This window comes from Mus caroli, unplaced genomic scaffold (assembly GCF_978045245.1).
Source record: "Mus caroli unplaced genomic scaffold, Mus_caroli_1 scaffold_11, whole genome shotgun sequence".
NCBI classification, from domain to species: domain Eukaryota; kingdom Metazoa; phylum Chordata; class Mammalia; order Rodentia; family Muridae; genus Mus; species Mus caroli.
Genome location: NW_028227266.1, coordinates 46,822,789 through 46,844,271, shown reverse-complemented (window position 1 = coordinate 46,844,271; position 21,483 = coordinate 46,822,789). Strand labels below are relative to the sequence as shown.

The window sequence follows — 21,483 nt, the reverse complement described above, 5'->3', positions numbered from 1 at the left end:
CGCTCTCAAGCTTTATGCTTCTCCAAGAACATTCTAAACATGGACCCACATACACATGACCTTTGACCTTTGATACTTTTTATTTGTTTGTTTCTGTTTTGTCTTGCAACAGGTTCTCAGTATGTGGCCCAAGTGGAGCTTGAGTTCTTAGCAAATCCTCCTGCCTCAGCTTCCCAGGTATTGAGATTACAGACATAAATCACCACAGAAAGTTCATTTCATTTTTTTAATGAGGCTAGGTCTGTCTGTCTGTCTGTCTGCCTCTCTCTCTCTCTCTCCCCGCCTCCGTACTCCCTCCCTCCGTACCTCCCTTCCTTCTCCCTCCCAAGTTTATTTAGTCCACTACAAAGAGACAGTGGATGAGCTACCCCTCCACATCACTTCTCTGAGGCTCCCCTGCTGTGCATACTGACAGTCCGTTCCCTTCTGTTGCTCAGTAGTATTCTAGGTCATTGCTCTTGATTTTTCTTACTGGTTTGTTTTTTTTTTTTTTTTTTTTTTTTTTTTTTTTTTTGGTTTTTCGAGACAGGGTTTCTCTGTATAGCCCTGGCTGTCCTGGAACTCACTTTGTAGACCAGGCTGGCCTCGAACTCAGAAATCCGCCTGCCTCTGCCTCCCGAGTGCTGGGATTAAAGGCGTGCGCCACCACGCTCGGCTCTTTCTTACTGGTTTAAAAACCCATTTTAATTAACGTTATCTTGTGCATTAACCAACATTATGCCCTGTTGGTTTCTAGAGCGTTGTTTTTATTCTTCTGTGCCTTATGCCCTCCCCTATCTCGGGTAACACACATTTTTAATAAATATTCAAAGGAATAAGATATTTTAAGCATTTTTAATATTTTGTTTTAGTTATTTGTGATAGGGCCTCATGTAGCTCAGCCTAGCTTTGAATTTTCCATGTAGCCAAGGCTGTCCTTCAACTCATGAATTCTTCTGCCTCTACCTTCCAAGTGCTGGGATTACAGGCATGTGCCACCACAACTGGTTTTATGCAGTGCTGGGACTCTGAGCTGTATTCCTACCCATTTTTCTTTTCTATTTAGATCTTAGTGATAATATGCAGAATCTCCTTTTTTTTTTCTTTTGAGATCAGCATTTTGCTATGTAGCCCAGGCCTGCATGGAGTTCATTATCCAGCCCAGATGAGCCTGGAACTGGTGGCCATCCTCCTGTATCAGCCTCCTGAGTTGTAGGATTGATTATAGGCATGATGATCCATGCAGAATTCCCCTCACCTGGAACCAGAAACAAGAACATCAGGAGTTCAGGTCCAGTCTTGCATGGTGAGTTTAGCACCAGACTAAGATATGCAAGATTCAACCACTCACTCAATGGTACTCCCAAATTCCTCCTTTTAACAACAAATTTCACTTTCTTCTTTCATTTTTTAGTTTTTTGATTCATTTATTTTTTATTTTATGTATATGAATGGTTTGCCTTTGTGTGTGTATCACCAACATGTCTATTACCCATGGAGGCCAGAATAGGGCATCAGATCTTCTGGAACTGAAGTTAAAGACACTTGTGGGTGCTGGAAATCAAATCCAGGTCTTCTGGGAGAGCAGGCCTAACCACTGAGCCATTCTTCCAGCCATTAAATTTCACTCTTCTCAGTTTGATTTTCCCATAAGCTCATAAAAGTATGATCTTAGATAGTATTGTTTAATTTAATGCCAGGAGCTATTCCTACACAAAAGGTGTAGTATCACTCACACAGCTAATAGATAACTCCTTTAAGGTCCCACTTTTTTAAAGTCTCTTTTTAATTGGTTATTGAACTAGAGTTTTGGAGACTTAATTTCTCGAGGCTGATGCGTCACCTGGCTAGAATTCCTTTCCCTGTGGTTATCGGTGGATTATTGTGACCATCCGGCCTCCCAGAGTCCAGTGATAAGCATGATCTGAATCACTTACTGTGACAGCCATGGTGGTGTACACCTGTGACCTCAGCACTTGGGAGGCTGAGGCAGGAGGATTGCTGTGAGTGTTAAGTCAACCTGAGAGACAGAAAGAAATTCTGTTTTAACAAACAAACAACAAACAAGCAAATAAATGGCACACAGTAAGAGCTGTCATGCAGAACCCCAGAGCAGGGGGCTAATGAGGCCGGAGAAGGGTTTAGGATGCTCTTAGCTGTTTCCTTAACCTTCTTCCCCTTTTGATTTCATAAGATTAAGATAGAGTTGCTCAGCTCCGCCTTTCGGAAAAGATAGAAGGTTGGAGAGATGGCTCAGCAGTTAAGAGCGCTGACTGCTCTTCCAGAGGTCCTGAGTTCAATTCTCAGCAACCACATGGTGCCTCACAACCATCTGTAATGGAAACTGATGCCCTCTTCTGGTGTGTCTGAAGACAGTGACAGTGTACTCACATATAAAATAGATACATACATCTTTAAAAGGATATAAAGTCTTTATATTAATAATTTTCCTTTGGAACAAGCATATCAAATTGAACTTCTATAATCTAACTCTTCCTGCCTTGGTAAAAGAAATTAAAATCATATCATTTAGTAAAATCATTTAGTAGAATCATTTATTGTAGGTAAGGGAACACTATTAGTTTTCTGAAGATATGCCGCCCCCCCACCATGTTATAAAGTAGTAGTCTTATTTGTTACTAGATTAAGTTAGAATATCTCATAATTAAGTAGAGTAAATTTTCTTTTGCATGTGTATATGTTCAAGCATGTTCATGTATGAGAATCTTTGTAGGGGTTCTGTGGGTGCATGCAGAAGCCAGAGGGCAACCTCACCGCCATTCCTGTTTTTAAAAGTTATATTTTTATTTATTCACTCTGTGTGTGTATATGTGCATAAGTATGTGTGTGTGTGCGTGCATGTGTGTGTGTGTGTGTTTACTCGAGCCACAATGAGCAAGTGAGAATTAGTTTTCTGCTGTTATTACATAGGTCCCAGGGATCGATCTCAGGCTGTCAGACTTTGTGGTAAATATCTTTACTTGCTAAGCCCCTTAGCTACCATCATCACATGTCATCCTCTTTATTTGTTTTCTTTTAAAACACAGTCTCTCACTAATCTGGAACTCATCAAGTAGGCTAGGCTGGCTCTCCAGTGAACCCCAGGAATCCACCCATCTCTGTCCCCTTAGCTCCCGAATTGAAGTGTGAGCCGCTGATTCCAGTATGGTTTTCTTTTTTTTTTTTCTTTTTCTTTTTCTTCCCTTTTGTTTTTGTTTTGTTTTGTTTTTTGTTTTTTGTTTTTTGAGATAGGGTTTCTCTGTATAGCCCTGGCTGTCCTGGAACTCACTTTGTAGACCAGGCTGGCCTCGAACTCAGAAATCTGCCTGCCTCTGCCTCCCAAGTGCTGGGATTAAAGGCAGTTTTCTTTCTTTCTTTCTTTCTTTCTTTCTTTCTTTCTTTCTTTCTTTCTTTCTTTCTTTCTTTTCTCTCTCTCTCTCTCTCTCTCTCTCTCTCTCTCTCCTTCCTTCCTTCCTTCCTTCTTTCTTTCTTTCTTTCTTTCTTTCTTTCTTTCTTTCTTTCTTTCTTTTTTTGTCTTTTCGAGACAGGGTTTTTCTGTGTAGCCCTGGCTGTCCTGGACCTCACTTTGTAGACCAGGCTGGCCCCGAACTCAGAAATCCACCTGCCTCTGCCTCCCAAGTGCTGGGATTAAAGGCGTGTGCCACCACCGCCCGGCTTCGGTTTTCTTTTAACATGGGTTTTGGGGATTGAAATTGGGTCTTTATGTTCATAAATGTCCTAGTTTACTTTTTGGTTTTGTGATAAAACGTTGACCAAAGACAGCTTGTGGAGGAAAGAGTTTGCCTGGCTTACAGGTTATAGTCCAACATCAAGGGAACTCAAGGCAGGAACCTGGAGGCAGGAACTGAAGTTTCCTGGATAGCTTCCCCAGGCTTGCTCAATTATCTTTTCTTTACTTTCCTTTTTTTTCTTTCTTCCCTTTCTTCCTTTTCCCCTCCTTTCCTTAATTTCTTCTTCCCTCTCTCCTCCTTTTTCTTCCTATTTTTCTTTCTTTCTTTTTTTTGACAGTGTCTTTCTACACAGCCCTAGCTGTCCTGGAAGTCACTATATAGACCAGGTTCTGCCTCCCAGTACTGAGATTAAAGACCACCACGCCCTGCTCAGTTCTCTTTCTTATACAGCCCAGGCCCACCTGCCCAGGGATGGTACCACCCACAGTTGGCTGGGCCCTCTTTCTTCAATTCTCAATTAAGAAAACACATCTCAGACATGCCCACAGACCGATCTGATAGAGGCCTTTCCACAGCTGTGATTTCTCATGTTCCAATTTGTGTCAAGGTGACAAACACTATATGACAATGAGGTAAGACACCTTACTAACTGAGCTGTCTGTCTGGCTACCACCCACCCCTTTGAGTACTGGGGTTATATCATGAGTCACTACATCTCACTTGGATATAGCAACTTTTCTTTTAGATATCTGGAAAGTTCTTATACTTCTACTTTGATCCTTTGGACAGCCTTACCTTGTCTTGTATTTCTCAGTATTTTGAGGAACCTGGGCCTTGCTTTTCATTCCATTTCATTTTTAATCTTTCAAATCTCAGCTTTGAGAAGAAAATTCTTTCAGCTCTCCAAGGTAGCAATGATGTCTTTCTCATTTCAATCCACCTAAATCTATGTTTTGTTTGTTTGTTTGTTTTGTTGTTGTTTTGTTTGCTTGTTTTGAGACAGGGTCTCAGCACAGACTATCTTCCAAATTCAGTGTAGCCAAGGCTGACCTTGAACTCTTGATGCTCTTGCCTCTACCTCCCAAGAGCTGGGATTACAGATACATGCCCTGACACCTGACCTGAATCTGTAGTTTTCATTGTCACTTGGCAAATTTTCTATTTTTGCCATGTGTAGTCAGGCACTCTTGTAATGCCAGCTCTTTATAGAAACTAGAAGATAAAGAATTTAATGCCATCTTATCTATAGCAAGTTTGAGGGCAGCCTTGGGTACATGAGACTCTTGTTTCAAGAAACAACTGCAACAAAAAGTCACATTCTCTAACTCATTCCATATATATGTATATATATACATACACATATATATATACACACGTGTATATATAGGTATATGTGTATATATATATGTATGTATATATATATATATATATTTGGGGCTTTGGCTGTTCAGGAACTTGCTCTGTAGACTAGGCTGGCCTGGAACTCAGAGATCCAGCAGCTGCCTCTGCCTCCGAAGTGTTGGGATTAAAGGTGTGAGCCACCACTGCCCAGGTTGTCATAAGGTTTCTGATGGAAAGACTTTGTTGCTTTTATTATTTCCTAGCACATGCATTGTAATATATTTTACTTCTAAGATGCTAGATCAGTAGTGTAAAATAGCTAGTGAATTAAAAAACACTAATTCTAAGATTATCTCTAATGATGATTAGGTCACTCCAGAGACACTTTATAAATGTCACTATTATATTTTGATGAGCTAGTTGCAGCTAGTTTTGATGACGGTAGTTGCAGCCACACAGCAAACAGTTCTGAAGGATCTGATAAAAATCACTCACAGATTCTGTCCAGACTAGCATACTCCCTTTGTGAGCAGCGAACTTGTCGGATGCCTCTGCCAGCAGCTGTACTGCTGGCAACTTTGTGTCTGAATGAAGAACTCGCAGCCCAGCTCCCACCATGGCTCCTTTCCTCCCTTCTCATGTTTTGCCTCCTGTTTTGTTTATGGAAAAGCCTACAGTCTTGTCTTCGAATTTCTGAGTATTATGAGTACCTTAGGGAAATCTGATTATAGAGATAATCTACTCAACAGTGAAGAGTTCCAATTTGTTTCTATTGAGTTTTGTCAATTCCGAATCCCGGATACCTTTGTATTCCAGTCCATTGACTGGAGCCTCCCAGCCAGACGTTGAGGCATCTGTTTCCATAGTCTCCGGAACTAGGAAAGATAAATAAGAATGTGAGGGAATTATCTGTATATTTGCTAACCACCAATTTAGATCTAAATAGACTCCCTCTGTTAGGAAGACTAATGAATTCCAATTCTCGGAAATATCCTTTGCCTTTAACAAGCAAGATGGAAGGTATCTAAAGAAAAAAGAGAGGCACACAGAGGGAAGAGCTGTGAATAATGCCACCAGAGAACCAATTACGTTCACCAGCTGGCATTGGGAAGCTTGTTTCTTTGAAAAAAAAAAAAAAGAAAGAAAGAAAGAAAAAAAGAAAAAAGATTGTTGGTTTTAGCTTCAAACTACTTTTTGACATTGTGTTCTTTAGGACCAAGTGATGGATCTTCCTAGCCACCCCCATAAGATTCTAGGACCAGAAAAAAAAATGTGAGAACCTCCTTTCTAGATGTAAAACAGCAAAGCAATAGGCAAGAGGGCCAGTGTCGAGATGCCTGGTACTCAGAGTCAGCTGGATCACATGGCAGCAGAAAAGAGAGACCCTCTTCCCAGCCATTGGCTAGATGTCAATAGGGTGCTATGACAGTGACAGAGAAATCAGTAACTAATGCAGTTGTGGAAACGAAGATCATGTTCCTGTGAGGTCCTCAGCTGGTAAAGGAGTTTGTCTCCAAACCCGAGGCATGGAGCTTCTTCCTCACAGCCTACATAGGAGAAAACCCAGTTCTCAGATTGTCCTCTGACCTCCACAGTCACACAATGGAATCTTGTGCATCCAAACAGACACTCAGACACACAGACATAGATGTCATTAAAAATAAACTATCCTTATGAAAACACAGTTAATAGCTTATTTCCCCTTAATATAAACTGCATTTTGGATGTATAAAAAAATATTTCCCTGTAGGGAATCTTCGAGGATTATAACCAAGTCTAGCCGCACTTGGGTGAGTAAGGTCGGTGTATTCCAAAATCACTAGGCTTACACAATTCCCAAAGAAGTGAGTGGTAGCCCCTAATCTTGGGTTCTCAGTAGAAGACTTGGGAGGAAAAAAAAAAGAAAGAAAGAAAGAAAAAGAAAAAAAAAAACCCTTCCAGAACCCCTGCTGAGCCAATCTTGGCTGGGGGTCCCCACTGGTCCTTCTACAAGCTGTTCCTTGGGGAAATATTTGTGAATTCAATCTTTTCACTTTGCACACCCGCTTTAAAACCTGCCTCTCTCAAGTATCTATTTAAAGTCCATAAAAATCTGTGGAAGCAGTGAGTTCAAAGCAGCCTTTGGAAAACAGGGCTCCTAGTCGGCTTGCTCTTTCTTCTTTCCCATAGTACCTAGAGATGCATATTCAGCATCAACTCACTTTCTTGACCTAAAAGGGGAAACTTTTAATCTAAAAAGGTAATGGTGTTTCCTTTGGGTTTGGGAGGTAGCTCAGGCATGCTTGTAGCGTGCATGAAGTCCTGGGTTCTTTTCCTCACCCTGGTATAAACTAGGCATGGAGGTGAGTGCCTGATCTCAGCACTAGGGGGACAGAGGCAGAGGAAGCAAATTCAAATCTTCTGCAAGAGGACTCTTAACTATTGAGCTATCTCTCCAGGTCTCTGATGAGGTTGTAAAGACAGGGTCTCACATACTTTGAGCTACTCTTAAACTACTTACATAGCCAAGGATGCCTTTGATTACTGGGTCTTCCTGCCTCTGCCTCCCAAGCGATGGGACCACACGCTCCTCTTTAATTAGGTTTTGTTGAGCTGAGCTTTTGATAAGTTGTTTAACAAGTCATCCATTTGCTCTAGGTTTTGCAGTTGTTCATAGAGTCTCTCAGGAGCCTTTGTGCTTCTATGGTATGTGTTGTAATGTCTTGGGGCCAGGGAGATGGCTCAGTTGGTTGAAGCACTTGTTCCATTCCCAAGAACTCACAGCAGAAGGCAAGAACTGACTTCAACACATGTGCCATGACATATACACACCCACCACACAACGACAACAACGACAATGCTCTAATGCCTTATTCTCTTTTCTAATTTTATTATTTAGGCCTTCTCTCTTTCTTTTCAATAATGCAATTAAATTTTTGTTAACTTTACTTTTATAAATTTAAAATTTTTTTAAATTTTATTTGAGGTGTATACATCAGTGTTTGCCTACATGTGTGTGTGTGTGTGTGTGTGTGTGTGTGTGTATCCATATACCACATGCATGCAGTGCCCTCAGAGTTCAGAATGCTGGAACCGGATGGAAGAGCAACAAGTTCTCTTAACTGTTGAACCATCTCTCCAGTTCTAGCATTTTTACATTTATTTTTTTTATACATGTGTGTGTGTGCTTGCAGGTATAAGTGTTTATGTGTGTAAGTGTTTATGTAGGCCAAAAGAAGCCATCAGAGTCCTTGAAACTGTAGTCACAGGCAGTTGTGAGCTACCAGACGTGAGTCTGGGAACCAAACTCAGGTCCTCTGTAAGAGCTGCTGACCCTTAACTCTTAACCAATGACCCACACAAAACTCTTTAATTTTGATTAAACCCCCACCCTTTTCGCACGCTGCTTCTGCTCTCATATCTAAGAAAGCATCACCTATTTCACAGTCACCGGGGTCTAAGAGTTTTCTACTCTCACCTCCGACATTGAGGCTTACGATCCATTTTTATCATTACTATTCGTTAGATATTGTGTGTGTAAAATAACTCTTCTGCTTCAACCCCCGAGAGCATCTGACTCTTGGAAGGCTTACTGGGTTATACGTGAACAGTGCTGGGAAAGAGGCTTTCACTGTTGGTTCTGCTACTGCTGTTGCAGGGCCCCTCTAAGCAAAAAGTCACCAAGGTGAGCGGTGGTGGCTCAATGGTTAGGAGCACTGGCTGTTCTTCCAGAGGATCTGGGTTTATTCCCAGCTCCCAAATAGTAGCTCATCATCATCTGTGATCTCAATTTTGTGGAGTCCAATGGCCTTTTCTGGCTTCCCTGGGCACTAGGCATGAACATGGTACACAGATATACATGAAGGCAAAAGTTGGGCTGGAGAGATGGCTCAATGGTTAAGAGCACTGACTGCTCTTCCGAAGGTCCTGAGTACAAATCCCAGCAACCACATGGTGACTCACAATCATTCGTAATGAGATCTGATGCCCTCTTCTTGGGTATCTGAAGACAGCTACAGTGTACTTATATTAAATAAATAAATAAATCTTTAAAAAAGAAGGCAAATCCTATACACAGAAAATATTATTTTATTTTAAAAATCCCTGAGTTATTACAGACATGGGAACTCACATCTGTTGTCCTGAAAGTATACTTCACCTATATTGAGTTCATCAGTCTGTTTCATAAGCAGACAAATTTAAACACAAAGTAACCTAACAGAAGTGGCTGCGTGTGTCAGCACAGATAGCTCTCACTGAAGGATTATGAATAATATCTTGACTAGAAATAGAAGCTTGGTCTCATGCTTTCAGCTCAATGTTGGCTGAGACCTACATACCATTTTTTTTGTTTGATTAATGGCAGAGTAACTAATTAGAGAGGAAAAGAGATTAGAAAATCACTCAAAATGTTAAGTGCAGTTAGAGTGCTATTTTGTCCTGTGTAATAGAGCAACATTCAAAGCCACAAGTGTGCATGATAAACAGGAACTGAGAATCCTCGGGTATCAAGCAGGCTAGGTAATGTTTTTAAAATCAGCACTAGCTGGCTGGGTTTGGTTTTGCTCCCTCTTAAATTGTCAGATGCATGGGGAAATTCTTTTTGCTCTGCAGGATGTGCAGAATCAAAAATTAAAGACAAGCGTGTGGTACCGCGAGGTGAGTGGTTCTCCGTCTCTCTCTGCATGCTATATTCCTGATCGGGATCGACCACTATTCTGAGGAGGAAACACTGCCTTTGGTACAGTCCCCTAGCTCAGCACAGAGCCTAGTTTATTGGAATCCATGCAAGGATGTAGCCATAGACTGGATTTCCTTCCCCCTAACACATTAAGGGCTGATGAATTGTGTCAGCACTTAGTTATGTCAGTGGACTTAACCTTTCTCGTTTTTGATGTTTCCCGTTTGACTCCTAACAGGTTTGGAACGATGAGTTTTTGTCCTGGAACTCTAGTCTGTTCGATGAGATTCAAGAGATCTCTCTCCCTCTCAGTGCCCTCTGGGCCCCTGATATCATCATTAATGAGTTGTAAGTTTGCTGGGACACGCCTCTGTGGCCCTGGGTTGATTCACCTGCTCGGGCCAAGAGCTGTTTACTTTCAGTCATTGCTGTTATACTTTACTTTTTTCCAATCACTGGGGTCATCACTATAAGGAATATTCGGGATGAAATGGCCATGAGTTGACATCATTTAAGATACAAATCTTGGGGCTGGAGAGATGGCAAAGAGTCTGTATTGGTTTGCCCAGCACCTATATTGGGTAGCTTAGCTCCTGGAGATCTGATGCCCTCTTCTGCTCACTGTGGGCACCTGCACTCATATGTGCATACTATATATATATAAAATTTAAAATAAGATAAATATATTTTAAAAGATATGTATTTGATTAATGGTGTTTGGAGTTCCTATTTATGCTGTAGCTGCAGCAAGTGAGTTAATTGGTGAGACTCACCATTTCTGAATGCATCCTTCAGGACCAATCATCTCACAGGAAGTATCATTCTGTCCTTTTTTTTTCTAAGTGTAGCTTTGGGTCTCATGGTCACTACCACCTTAGAGCCAATTCTGTGTATGTTCAAAATGACTAAGGTCTTCTTCATAAAGGGTTCTCTTGTGTTTCAAATAGTGTGGACGTCGAAAGATCTCCTGACCTGCCCTATGTATACGTGAACTCTTCTGGCACCATTAGAAACCACAAGCCCATCCAGGTGGTCTCCGCATGCAGTTTGCAGACATATGCTTTCCCCTTTGATATCCAGAACTGCAGCCTCACCTTTAATAGCATTCTGCACACAGGTAAATAAACCATGAGAGAGAGAGACAGTCTACTGGGAACACATGCTGTATGGGCATACATAGGTGAAATATTAACTTCAGATCTATTTTATTCTTACACATAATTGATTATTTAAAAATAAACTTCAGGGGCTAAAGAGATGGCTCAGTGGTTAAGAGTACTGGCTGCTCTTCCAGAGGACTTGGGGGTCGATTCCCAGCACCCACATGGCAGCTCACAACTGTAACTCCTGTTCCAGGAGATCTGACACTCTCACACAGACATATATGCAGGCAAATCACCAATGTACATAAAATAAAATAAATTATAAAATAAACCTCAGCTGGATGTGGAAGCATATGATTGAAATCCCAGGACTTTGGAGTAGAAACTGGAGGATTAAAGACAAAACACAAAAACAAAAACCTCTTGACGCAGTGGGTTCTTCTAGAATTCAGACAAGGCACAGTGTTATAACCCATCAGGGCTGTTAATTTGTCAATAAAATATCAGCATTCTGCCACCACTGAGAATGTTCTAGAAGTTACAGGACATGCTTCATACACTGTGGAGAACAGGCCTCAAACTCTAAATTTATAGTTCCATAAAAATTAGAAATATTTTTGTTCCCTACCGCTACTCTCTAACTCAAATACTGGTAATGCCAGGGGTGTGGGTCGGGATAAAAGGAAGGGCTAAAACTGGGAGTTGGGAAAGTGGTGGTGCTGGCCCCATGTCTCTTCCAGGGTGTCCATTATTTCTGTTGACTTTTAGTGGAAGACATAGACCTGGGCTTCCTGAGGAATAGAGAAGACATCGAGAATGACAAAAGGGCTTTTATGAATGACAGTGAGTGGCAGCTTCTTTCTGTGTCCTCTACTTACCACATCCTGCAGAGCAGCGCTGGAGACTTCGCACAGATTCAGTTCAACGTAGGTTTTCCTTCCCACCCACCCATTACCCTAGCCTCTGCAGTCCTTGACCTTCTCTATTGAGCTGTGGAATCTGCTGGATTACAGGTCCTCATTACCTCCTGAGAACAGCATGTTGTGATGGCTCTGCCCTTCACCTGTGCACCAGATTCTGAGCGCAGAGATCCTGAGCCTGGTAGCACAAGATCTTCTGTAATCCTCTACAGGGGAATCAGAGAGAAGGGTGTACTGATTCCAGAGCTCTGACCCATCTCACAGCAGAAATCGCCAAACCTCTTGGCTTATACAAACACTATCATTTTTAATCGCCACCGAAAATAAGCCCAAAGCAATCTACACATCATCAGCATGACAACGAATTGGGGGAAAAAAAAACAACAAAAAGCTCTCTCATGAATATAATTGTCCCATTTTTTAATTGAGAAAAATATCAATTTTGGAAGCAGATACACAAAATGGTCATATTACTAATCCGAATATCTGAAGGGGTGAGTGGACAGTCATCTGCATGGCCCCAGAGACAAAGAGTAGGGTTGGGATGTAACTCCGTTGGTAGCTTACATGAGTCTCACTGGCCACATAAAGCAAGCATGGCAGCATACACCTGTGATACCAGCACTGGGAAGGTGGAGGCCAGGGGATTAGGATTGATTTTGGAGGCCATCCTGGGCTACATGAGATTCTATTTCAAAAAAAGAAGGAAAAGAGACAGAGGAAAAGAGGAAGGGAAGGAGGGAGGAAGGAGAAAAACAAGAGAAAGAAAGAAGAGATAGGTAGATAGATAGATAGATAGATAGATAGATAGATAGATAGATAGATAGACAGGCAGACAGAGATAGAGCAAGCAAGCTTCAAGGTCAGAAGAACAACTGCTGACCAGAGCATGCAGTAGGTATGCTAACATGATGCTTTGACACATCCCTGGGAGTATTCTTGGCCAAACTGTTCCCAGGGAAAGTTGTCTGTCTTGAGGGGTTGGGAGGAGGACGGTGGTACCCACCATTTTTCCTGCAGAGCGTCTGTCTGCTCCTCTGGCTTTCCTAGCAAACCACCTCGTTTGGATTGATTTTGGAGGCCATCCTGGGCTACATGAGATTCTATTTCAAAAAAAGAAGGAAAAGAGACAGAGGAAAAGAGGAAGGGAAGGAGGGAGGAAGGAGAAAAACAAGAGAAAGAAAGAAGAGATAGGTAGATAGGCAGGTTCACATCACGTAGAGACTCACAGTGCTAGGATTCGGCAGAGGACCCTGTTTTGCTGCACAAAGTGAAGGTGCCATTTGAGACAGGGTGGGAAGGTGGTATTCATGTCAAGGAATGACTCTAGTTGGAAAATAGAGGTTGCAAACAGGTCAGGAATGCATGTGACATAGATTCTTCCAGAAACAGGCGTTGGCAATGAGGAGGTGCCTGCTGACCAGACTAAACACAGATGCAAAGAATCAGAGTGAGATTAAGCATGACTGAGGGCATGAGTGGCCTTCATGATTGAAAGGTGTGTGTTTTCTAGAAAAATGTCCATTAACCCTGGGCCTTAAAGCACTGGGGTTTGAGCCTCCCTCGGGGCCACCCCTCTGGAATAGGCAGCCTATTTCAATACCTGCTTGTGGAGCAGGAGATTCTGGATCAAAGTTCTGTCTGACTTAGAGTTTAACAACGTGTCCATTGTGTGTCCACTCTCACGTCTTCGTTTTGTGATCCCAGGGCTAGAACGAGAGGACGGCCTCTCTCGTGCCAGGCGAGCACTTTACCACTGACCACATCCCCAGTTCCTGTCCACTCACTTTCAGTAAGAAAAAGAGAGGAGGGGGTGCGGGGAAAGAACGCCTTCTTTCTCTCTTTCTCTCTTTTTCTTTTCTTTTCTTTTTTTAATTTCAATGAGTTTCTTGGCTAGGAGTAAACACCTCATTAATTTTAAAGATATCAGCCTGCAAACATTATTAATGCAGCCCAAATAATGGAGAACATTAAAGGGAAATGTGAGGGAATGGCACGTGCAAGGTGGAACCAGTCACCTACCAAGCACTCCACGGAGCGCTGTGCACTTCATTACCTGCACTGCACGGAGACAGGCCGAGGCAAGAGGCGGCAGGTAAATGACAGAGTGTGTGTGTGTGTGTGTGTGAGTGTGTGTGAGTGTGTGCGTGTGTGTGCCCCCCGTGTTTGTTCTCTCTCTCTCCAATTACATGTCAGTCTTTCCCCTAAATATTAGCTTGTCTTTTTGAGAGCAGCAGGGTCTGTCTGCTTCATGGGAGGTACCCCACCCTGTAGAAGAGAAGGCTTTGTTATGTTGTCCTGGAAGAAGGACACATGCATTTGATTCCGTGGCCTGGAAGTTTTTTTCCAAGGAGCCTTTGCTCTGAGGGCTAAAGGTAGATTACCTGGCAAGGCTGGCTTCTACCTGATACTCTGATTCTCTGGAACTGATTCCCCGAAGAATCCCCAGTAAAGTCACAAATCCTATCAACCAGACTCGGAAGTGATCCTGCATCTTTGGAAAGACTTGCATGCTCCAGAACCCTCGCTGGTTTCCATCTCCCAAGCTCCATCCCTCACCCCATGGTTGCCATGTGACCCGTGCCTGGCTTCATTGTTCTCTAATACCATGTAAGACATTCTGAATTTAGCATCCAAGGTATCCTGGTGTCGTACAAAAGCTCCTGGCTAGTACTGTAGTATTTGGAGTCCAACTCCGTGCTAAGAGTGGGCTCATTGGTGTCCTGACAGCAAAGGACCATTTTCCTCTTAATCTAATCACTCATTGTGTCCAGGCAGAGCTAAGGACATTTGGAACAAGCAAGAGAGACAAAATGTCCTGTCTCTTCAAAATGTACTGTCACACACACGCACACACACACACACACACACACACACGGCTACTGTTTATCTGGCATCAATTGCTTTGGATGCTGTTAGCTCCAGAGAGCACAATCATAGCCACTAGTGCTGGGACACATACTGCTTATCACAGGGTACCACAGCCACTTTAGAATCCAGCTACATTCCACAGGGGGCCCAGACAAAGCTCTTCTGTCTGCAAGGATTTTTTTGTGTACAGCCTGGGACCCAGTCCAACAGCCATGGGAGAGGAGATTACTTCCAATACATATTGGAGGTGCTGGTTTCCAGAACACAGCAGGATGGACATTCGATTTCTGTATGACCTTGCAAGAGTGGGCAGAGGTGGGAAGAAAATAGAGACGTCATTTTGGACGGAAAGGGGCTCAGCAGGCAAAGAAAACTCACATAAGGCTGGGGAAATGAAAAGGAGATTTGGGAACGAGCAGTGCCTTGCTCAGTCTCTTTTTCCATCATGATTTTCGTGCCTTTTCTAGATGAGGATGATGTTCTTGAGATGTCCATTGAATATTTCAAATTTAGGACCCAAGGCATCCTGGCATCCTTCAAAAGTCCTTGATCAATAATGTGATTGAGGCTCATACTTGACAGGCTGGCCTTCTAAGGAGAGGGAGGAGGTGGGGAAGGAACCTTAAGCTCTAGAGACTTTCTAGGGGTGCTCAATGAATACAGGAATCACAAACTTTCAAATGAATCCATCCCAACCCATAGTCTACATCCCCAAAGCCCTCACTCAGGTGCAAGACTCTCACTTAAATGGCAGCAACTTTCCCATTCTTTCCGAACTGGGGGTATTAGGAAGGACTTGGAAGGGGAGGAAAATGGGTTTCTGTATGAAGCGTGAGTTTGGGCGTCAAAATTCCAAGTATGTCATAAAGACGGTCATGCAAAATTGAGTACTGGTGGGGTCTACCATCAAGGAGGCAATTATAGGCTAACCTTGGGGCCTATTCCATCTCCAAGGAGCTCTGCACACACACATTCTGAATTAGATTGATCTCTTTCATTAACATCAATAGGCTCCAAATACCTTTGTGTACTTATTATTACCTGGCTTTAATGGATAATGAAATTGTGGCATAATATTGCTAACACCTGAAGGGTGTCTAATGGAGAACACGGACTGAAACTAAAGTGCTTTTTCTTCCTTTTCTGTGGAATTTAAAGGCACCAGCTCCTTTAGTCCATTAGGAATGATGAGCTCGAGGAAGGATGAGCTGAGGGCAGGCTCACAGAGAATAGTGTCTTACTGAGCAGGTGGCACATTCCCCTCACAAGAAGCAGGAGTCGTCGGTTCTTAAGTCCATATGAAGACGGACCCCAGTGGGATGCCCCCATTTGGGCTAATGTCACACCCCATTCTATTGGAAGTAAAGGTAGCATCAGTAACAGACTCTGCTGGAGTTCAGGGAACATCTGTCTTCTCAGGCTCAAGGATTGTTGGAATTTGATCTCTGTTGCCGGGGTAAATTACTGTGACCAAAAGCTACTTGGGGAGGAAAGGGTTTATTTGGCTCACGTTTCCAAGTTACACTCTTATCATCAAAGGAAGTCAGGGTAGGAATGCAAGGCAGGAACCTAAAGCAGAAACCCCAGAAGAAGAGTGCTTGCACTCGGACTTGCTCATTCCTAGGCTCATGCTTGGCTAGCCTTCTTATACAGCCCAGGACCACCTGCCTAGGGATGGTGCCACCCATAATGGGCACCCTTCTGCATCACGTAATAATCAAGACAATCTCCCAAAGACATGACCAAAGACCAATCTGATCTAGGCAGTTCCTCAGTCAAGGCTTTTCTCCTAGATAACTCTAGGCTGAATCAAATTGTCAGTTAAAGCTAACTGGGATGGGCTGGAGAGATTGCTCAGTGGTTAAGAGCACTGACTCTTCCAGAGATCTGGAGTTCAAATCCCAGCAACCACATGGTGGCTCACAACCTTCTGTAATGAGATCTGATGCCCTCTTCTGGTATGTCTGAAGACATCTGCAGTGTACTTATATATAATAAATAAATAATCTTAAAAAAAAAAAGCTAACTAGGACAATGCCAAGCATATAAGGTTCAGAGAGGAATAGAAAGGCTCAGGCTCTTGGTGTCTAACAGAGACATCAAAATCTGCCCAAGGAGGTACAGCTCACTTGGTAGGGTATTTGTCCTAGCATGCAGGAAGCCCTAGGCTCAGTCCCAGCACTGCATAAAATAGCACCTAAGCTTGGGAGGAAGTCTTCAGTGTCATCATGCAAATTAGAGAGGGACTCCGGTTTGGTTTTGGTTCATTCTGGAACAAGGCTCCTTTCTGCCTATAGACTCACCAGCCACCAAAGTCTGGCTCCTAAACTCAGAAGTCTGGGCAAGGACAGGGACTGGCCCTGCTCATGGCACTAAGTCTCCAGTGTAGCTTGTCAGCAGGCTCTTCATGCTCAATGTTTGCTGAACAAAGGAAAAGCTGGAGATCGACTGAGATAACAATACAAATTTCAGAAAACAATAATAAAATTAGAGATTTGGTTTGTTTTTGTTGTTGTTGTTGTTGTTGTTTTTGACAGGGTTTCTCTGTGTAGCCCTGGCTGTCCTGGAACTCACTCTGAAGACCAGGCTGGCCTCAAACTCAGAAATCCTCCTGCCTCTGCCTCCCAAGTGCTGGGATTAAAGGCGTGCGCCATCACTGCCCGGCTTTATCTCACTTTTTAAAGGCTGTACCAGGTTAATAGGGGAGCATTAACTTAATCCCCAGGAGGCATTGACTCTAAAGCAAAGAGCAAAGTAGGTCCTTTGTTTTAGAAGAAACCCCAAACTGTGGCACTATTTGGTTTCTCTTGGGAATGGTTGCTTCCTTGTTAAAGACAGAATAGATTAGAATCTTCTAGAAGGCATAGTCAGTTTTCCAGTGTTGTAAGATAGATGGAAATAGGAAAATTTTCTTTGTTTTATGCGACAGCAGAAGCTAATTACCTAATGGGATACCTGTGTCTTTCTGCTTTCAACTTCTACTGAGACCCAGTAAAGATCCTTTCAAGTTCAGGGCCAGGTGTATATGTCCAGGTCAAAAGCCATGAACTTCATAGGTCTTCTCAGACCTCCCTCCACCCTGGACACTTGGGGACCTGGGCCCGATAAATCTATACTTCCTTGGAAACCAGGTCTCTGAGGAACCACACCACTTACTCGCCTTTGGTTTTAGCCTATGTTTTCTGTTTACATCTGGGTGGAAGGGAATCGTCTTTACCTGTGCTAATTACGTCAGAACTTGATTCAGAAGGACAGGAGCTCAATTGTACCTGGGATGTTTGGCAAGGCAAAAGCATCCTGCTTCTTTAAAAGGGAGGGGGAGGGGCTGAGGAAATAACTCAGTTGGTATACTGCTGGACTTGTAAACTAGAGTACCAGAGTTTAATCCTCAGAACATGAAAAGCTGTTGTGGTCCTGTGTGCTTGTAATCACAGCACTGGGGAGGTAGAGACAGGCAGATCCCTGGGGCTCCCAGCTAGTCAGCTTGGCCTACTTAGTAAGTTTCAAGCCAATGACAGATGGTTCCTTGGTAATGACACCTAAAGTTGCTCTCTGGCCTCCACATGCACATGTTCATGTGTACACATACACATACATACATACACAAGAAAGTAAGAAGACCTGGGTCCTCCCAATTAACTGACATGCCTTGTGCTTGTCTTTAGGGTGACACTCATAGGCTTTTCTCCCACCTCATGCAATCTCTACCATGAAGTCTTCCAGGGTAATCCCACTTCTTCCCTCTACCCAAGCAGGTATGATCCCTCCATCCTCCACTCTAAGAGGCCAGATCATCAGCATCTGGGGCTGGATCACAACATAAAGCCCTCTGGGCCTCTGGCCATTCAGTGTTCCTTCTCCCCCCACCGTCTCTTGTAGCTACCTCATCACAGCCCAACAGAGATGCAGCAGGTTGATGATGGTTCATTGTGGTTTTTGTTCTTGTTGACTGCACTTTGATAGAAATGTGTTTTAACCAAATTATTGCAAAGCAATGTGTGTTGCACTGGTATAGATATTTGCAGCCAATTATGTTTAATGTGGAAGACAACAGCCAGACTACAATCCACCAAACAGCTCTGGCCTGCCAAGCTCCACTGAATCGGGACATGTTCCCAGATCCAATGGCTAGGGAGCCTCAGCTCTCATCAACAAGGTGTGTGGTGGGCTCCCCTAGACAACCTGCTCCCCCTTCCCCATCACCGGCCTCTATACCTCCTCTGTGTTTGTGCTCATTTCTTTGTATTTTTCTCCCAGAGTCGTCCTGTCTCCTCTCTGATATCTGGACAGAGCCTGATTTGTAGCTAGGCTGTAGCTGATGAACTCCAGGAATCAGAAGATGTGGGGTTACATTACAGCTCAGTCACTGACTCAACTTATTTAAGGGTGCAGTACTTCAAAAAATCTATGAGAAGAAAACAAATAATATAATAGATGTAAAAGCATCCAGCACATGACCTAACACATAGAAAGCAGTCAAGTGTCAAGTCTGGCAAACCCAAGAAATGGGAGCTGTTAAGAATGCTGGTCCCAATCCAGCAGCAAAGGAATGAGGATGCTGGTTTGCTCCATCAGGCTCAACTGAATGTCTACCTCAGGAGAATCCTTATTAACAGCCCTGAGGAGAAGCACCACCTCAGAGATGGGACCTTGATTCTCTTGTCTCTCTACCTCCAGAATGCTTAAGTAAAAGGCATGTACCAACACTTCCAGTTTATGCTGTACTGGGATAGAACCCAGGGCTTTGTACATGTTAGACAGGCACTTTACCAGCTGAGCTACAACCCCAATTATAACCTTAGCAGTGGGAGACAGAGGTGGGCCAGAGAACTCACAGGCTAGCCAGCCAAGTACTGAGCTTCTGGTTTACTGAGATGCCCTGTTTCAGGCAATGACTCGGAGAATAATAAAGGAGGTCACCTGACATCCTGCCATAGTTTCTGCATCTATCTGCATGGACGTGCATCTGTGCACACATGCACACACAACAGCATTGCTAGGTCTATTGAAAATGTACCTTTCCATCTTTTTGAACCACAAAAGAGCCGTGTGTGTGTGTGTGTGTGTGTGTGTGTGTGTGTATTGTTTGAGACAGGGTCTTGTTATGTAGTCCAGACTGGCTTCCAAAAAGTAGCAATCCTCCTGCTTCAGCTCCCTAAATTCTGAGATTATGGCATTTACCAGCACATCAGTCTGCCTCAAACACATCCCTACCATAAACTACATAACCATTTTTCATTGCACACAAGGGGTGGGACTTAAGTGCTGTGTGCTGAGCCAAGTGTTAGGTCTTCTGCTTAGACTGGAAAGCTCCCTTGTTCCCTGCCAGGTAGTGATCCGCAGATGTCCATTGGCCTACGTTGTGAGCCTCTTGATACCTAGCATCTTCCTGATGCTCGTGGACCTGGGAAGCTTCTACTTGCCCCCCAACTGCCGTGCAAGAATTGTGTTCAAGACCAGTGTGCTGGTGGGCTATACAGTCTTCAGGGTCAACATGTCTGATGAAGTGCCAAGAAGTGCAGGGTGCACACCTCTGATTGGTAAGCAGCCCCAATGTCACCTGACACCCTCCTAGACCACTCCTGGCCAAGATCTGCATGTCACATGTAAGACTGCTGCTAACTCCTTTTCTCTGCTCTGGTCCTTCCACAGGGGTCTTCTTTACTGTCTGCATGGCCCTCTTGGTTCTCAGTTTATCCAAATCCATCTTGTTGATCAAATTCCTCTATGAGGAGCGGCACAGTGGGCAAGAACGCCCTCTTTTGTGCCTTCAAGGGGACTCTGATGCTGATGAGTCTAGATTGTACCTCGGGGCTCCACATGCTGAAGTCACAGGTTTGTGAGAAGCCTTGATATTCCCATGCTGCTTGCTTTGTTATGCTGAGTACCTGGTTCCACTGAGGGATCAACAGGCTGTGTCTGGACTAAGTGAATGATGGGAAACTTGTGCTTTTCAGCTCCTGTTCTGTGTTTGAGATTTCCTCTTTGAACTGAAGGCTACCTCCTGCTGGAGGTCATCTTAGCTTAAAGCTCAGGTTGTTTGTCACCTCTAGTTTACTTCATTTCCACAAGAGTGACTGAGCCATGAACTCAAAAGTTGTGGAATTCCAGCATATAAGCACGCGCGTGCACGCACACACACAGAGAACACATCGCACTATACACACAGAGACTGCACACAAAGATGGGGGAGGAAGATGAATAGTCGGGTTCTGGTTCCTTTATGTAAAGAGCTTTGAGAATCATTCTAGCTCTAGATAGATGCAGCCTCCACACACCCCTCAACACAGTGCAGCTCTGCCACTTTCCCTGAGCTTTCCCTCAACCTGGCTGTGCCTCTTCTAACCAGGCAGGGTGAGAGTCCCCAATTCCAGCAAAGACTTTTCCTTAAAGAATAAGAACAAGTAGTTCCTGGTTCATTCAGGGTGCTCCCCTCTATCACACAGAGTCCCCGGTCTGTCAGGAGCACCAGGTCCCATCAGATACTCTGAAGGATTTCTGGTTCCAGTTCCGGTCCATCAACAACTCTCTTCGAACTCGGGATCAGGTTCACCAGAAGGAGGTGGAGTGGCTGGCCATCCTGTACCGCTTTGATCAGCTGCTCTTCCGAATCTACCTTGCCGTGCTGGGGCTCTATACTGTCACCTTATGCTCTCTCTGGGCACTGTGGAGCAGAATGTGACAATGGAGACCTCTGGTCTCACTTGATGTGGGGTTACAACACGTAGGGAAAGCTGAACAGTGTTTGGAGAGGGTCTGAAAAGAAGGGGTGGGTAGCCTCCAGGATGCTATTGTCTCTTTTCAGTGACTACAGAGACAAGAATCTTATTGGCTATTGACCAAACCAGTAAACATACATGTTCATAATAAAGATGTCTAAACAGAATAGAGTATGCAGTGACAAGCAAGCTTTCACT

General features: G+C 43.6%; 1 protein-coding gene across 1 annotated transcript in view; it reads left to right on the top strand.

Annotated features, from left to right (window-relative positions):
• The window catches only part of Htr3b (5-hydroxytryptamine receptor 3B), a 29,023-nt gene extending 7,775 nt beyond the window's left edge, over positions 1-21,248 (top strand). The window contains exons 3-9 of the mRNA XM_021173291.2: positions 9,606-9,650; positions 9,911-10,020; positions 10,620-10,789; positions 11,544-11,701; positions 19,896-20,106; positions 20,219-20,401; positions 21,013-21,248. Of these exons, the coding sequence (XP_021028950.1) occupies positions 9,606-9,650; positions 9,911-10,020; positions 10,620-10,789; positions 11,544-11,701; positions 19,896-20,106; positions 20,219-20,401; positions 21,013-21,248 (1,113 nt within the window). The remainder of the gene's footprint in view (positions 1-9,605; positions 9,651-9,910; positions 10,021-10,619; positions 10,790-11,543; positions 11,702-19,895; positions 20,107-20,218; positions 20,402-21,012) is intronic.
• Positions 21,249-21,483: the final 235 nt, after the last annotated feature.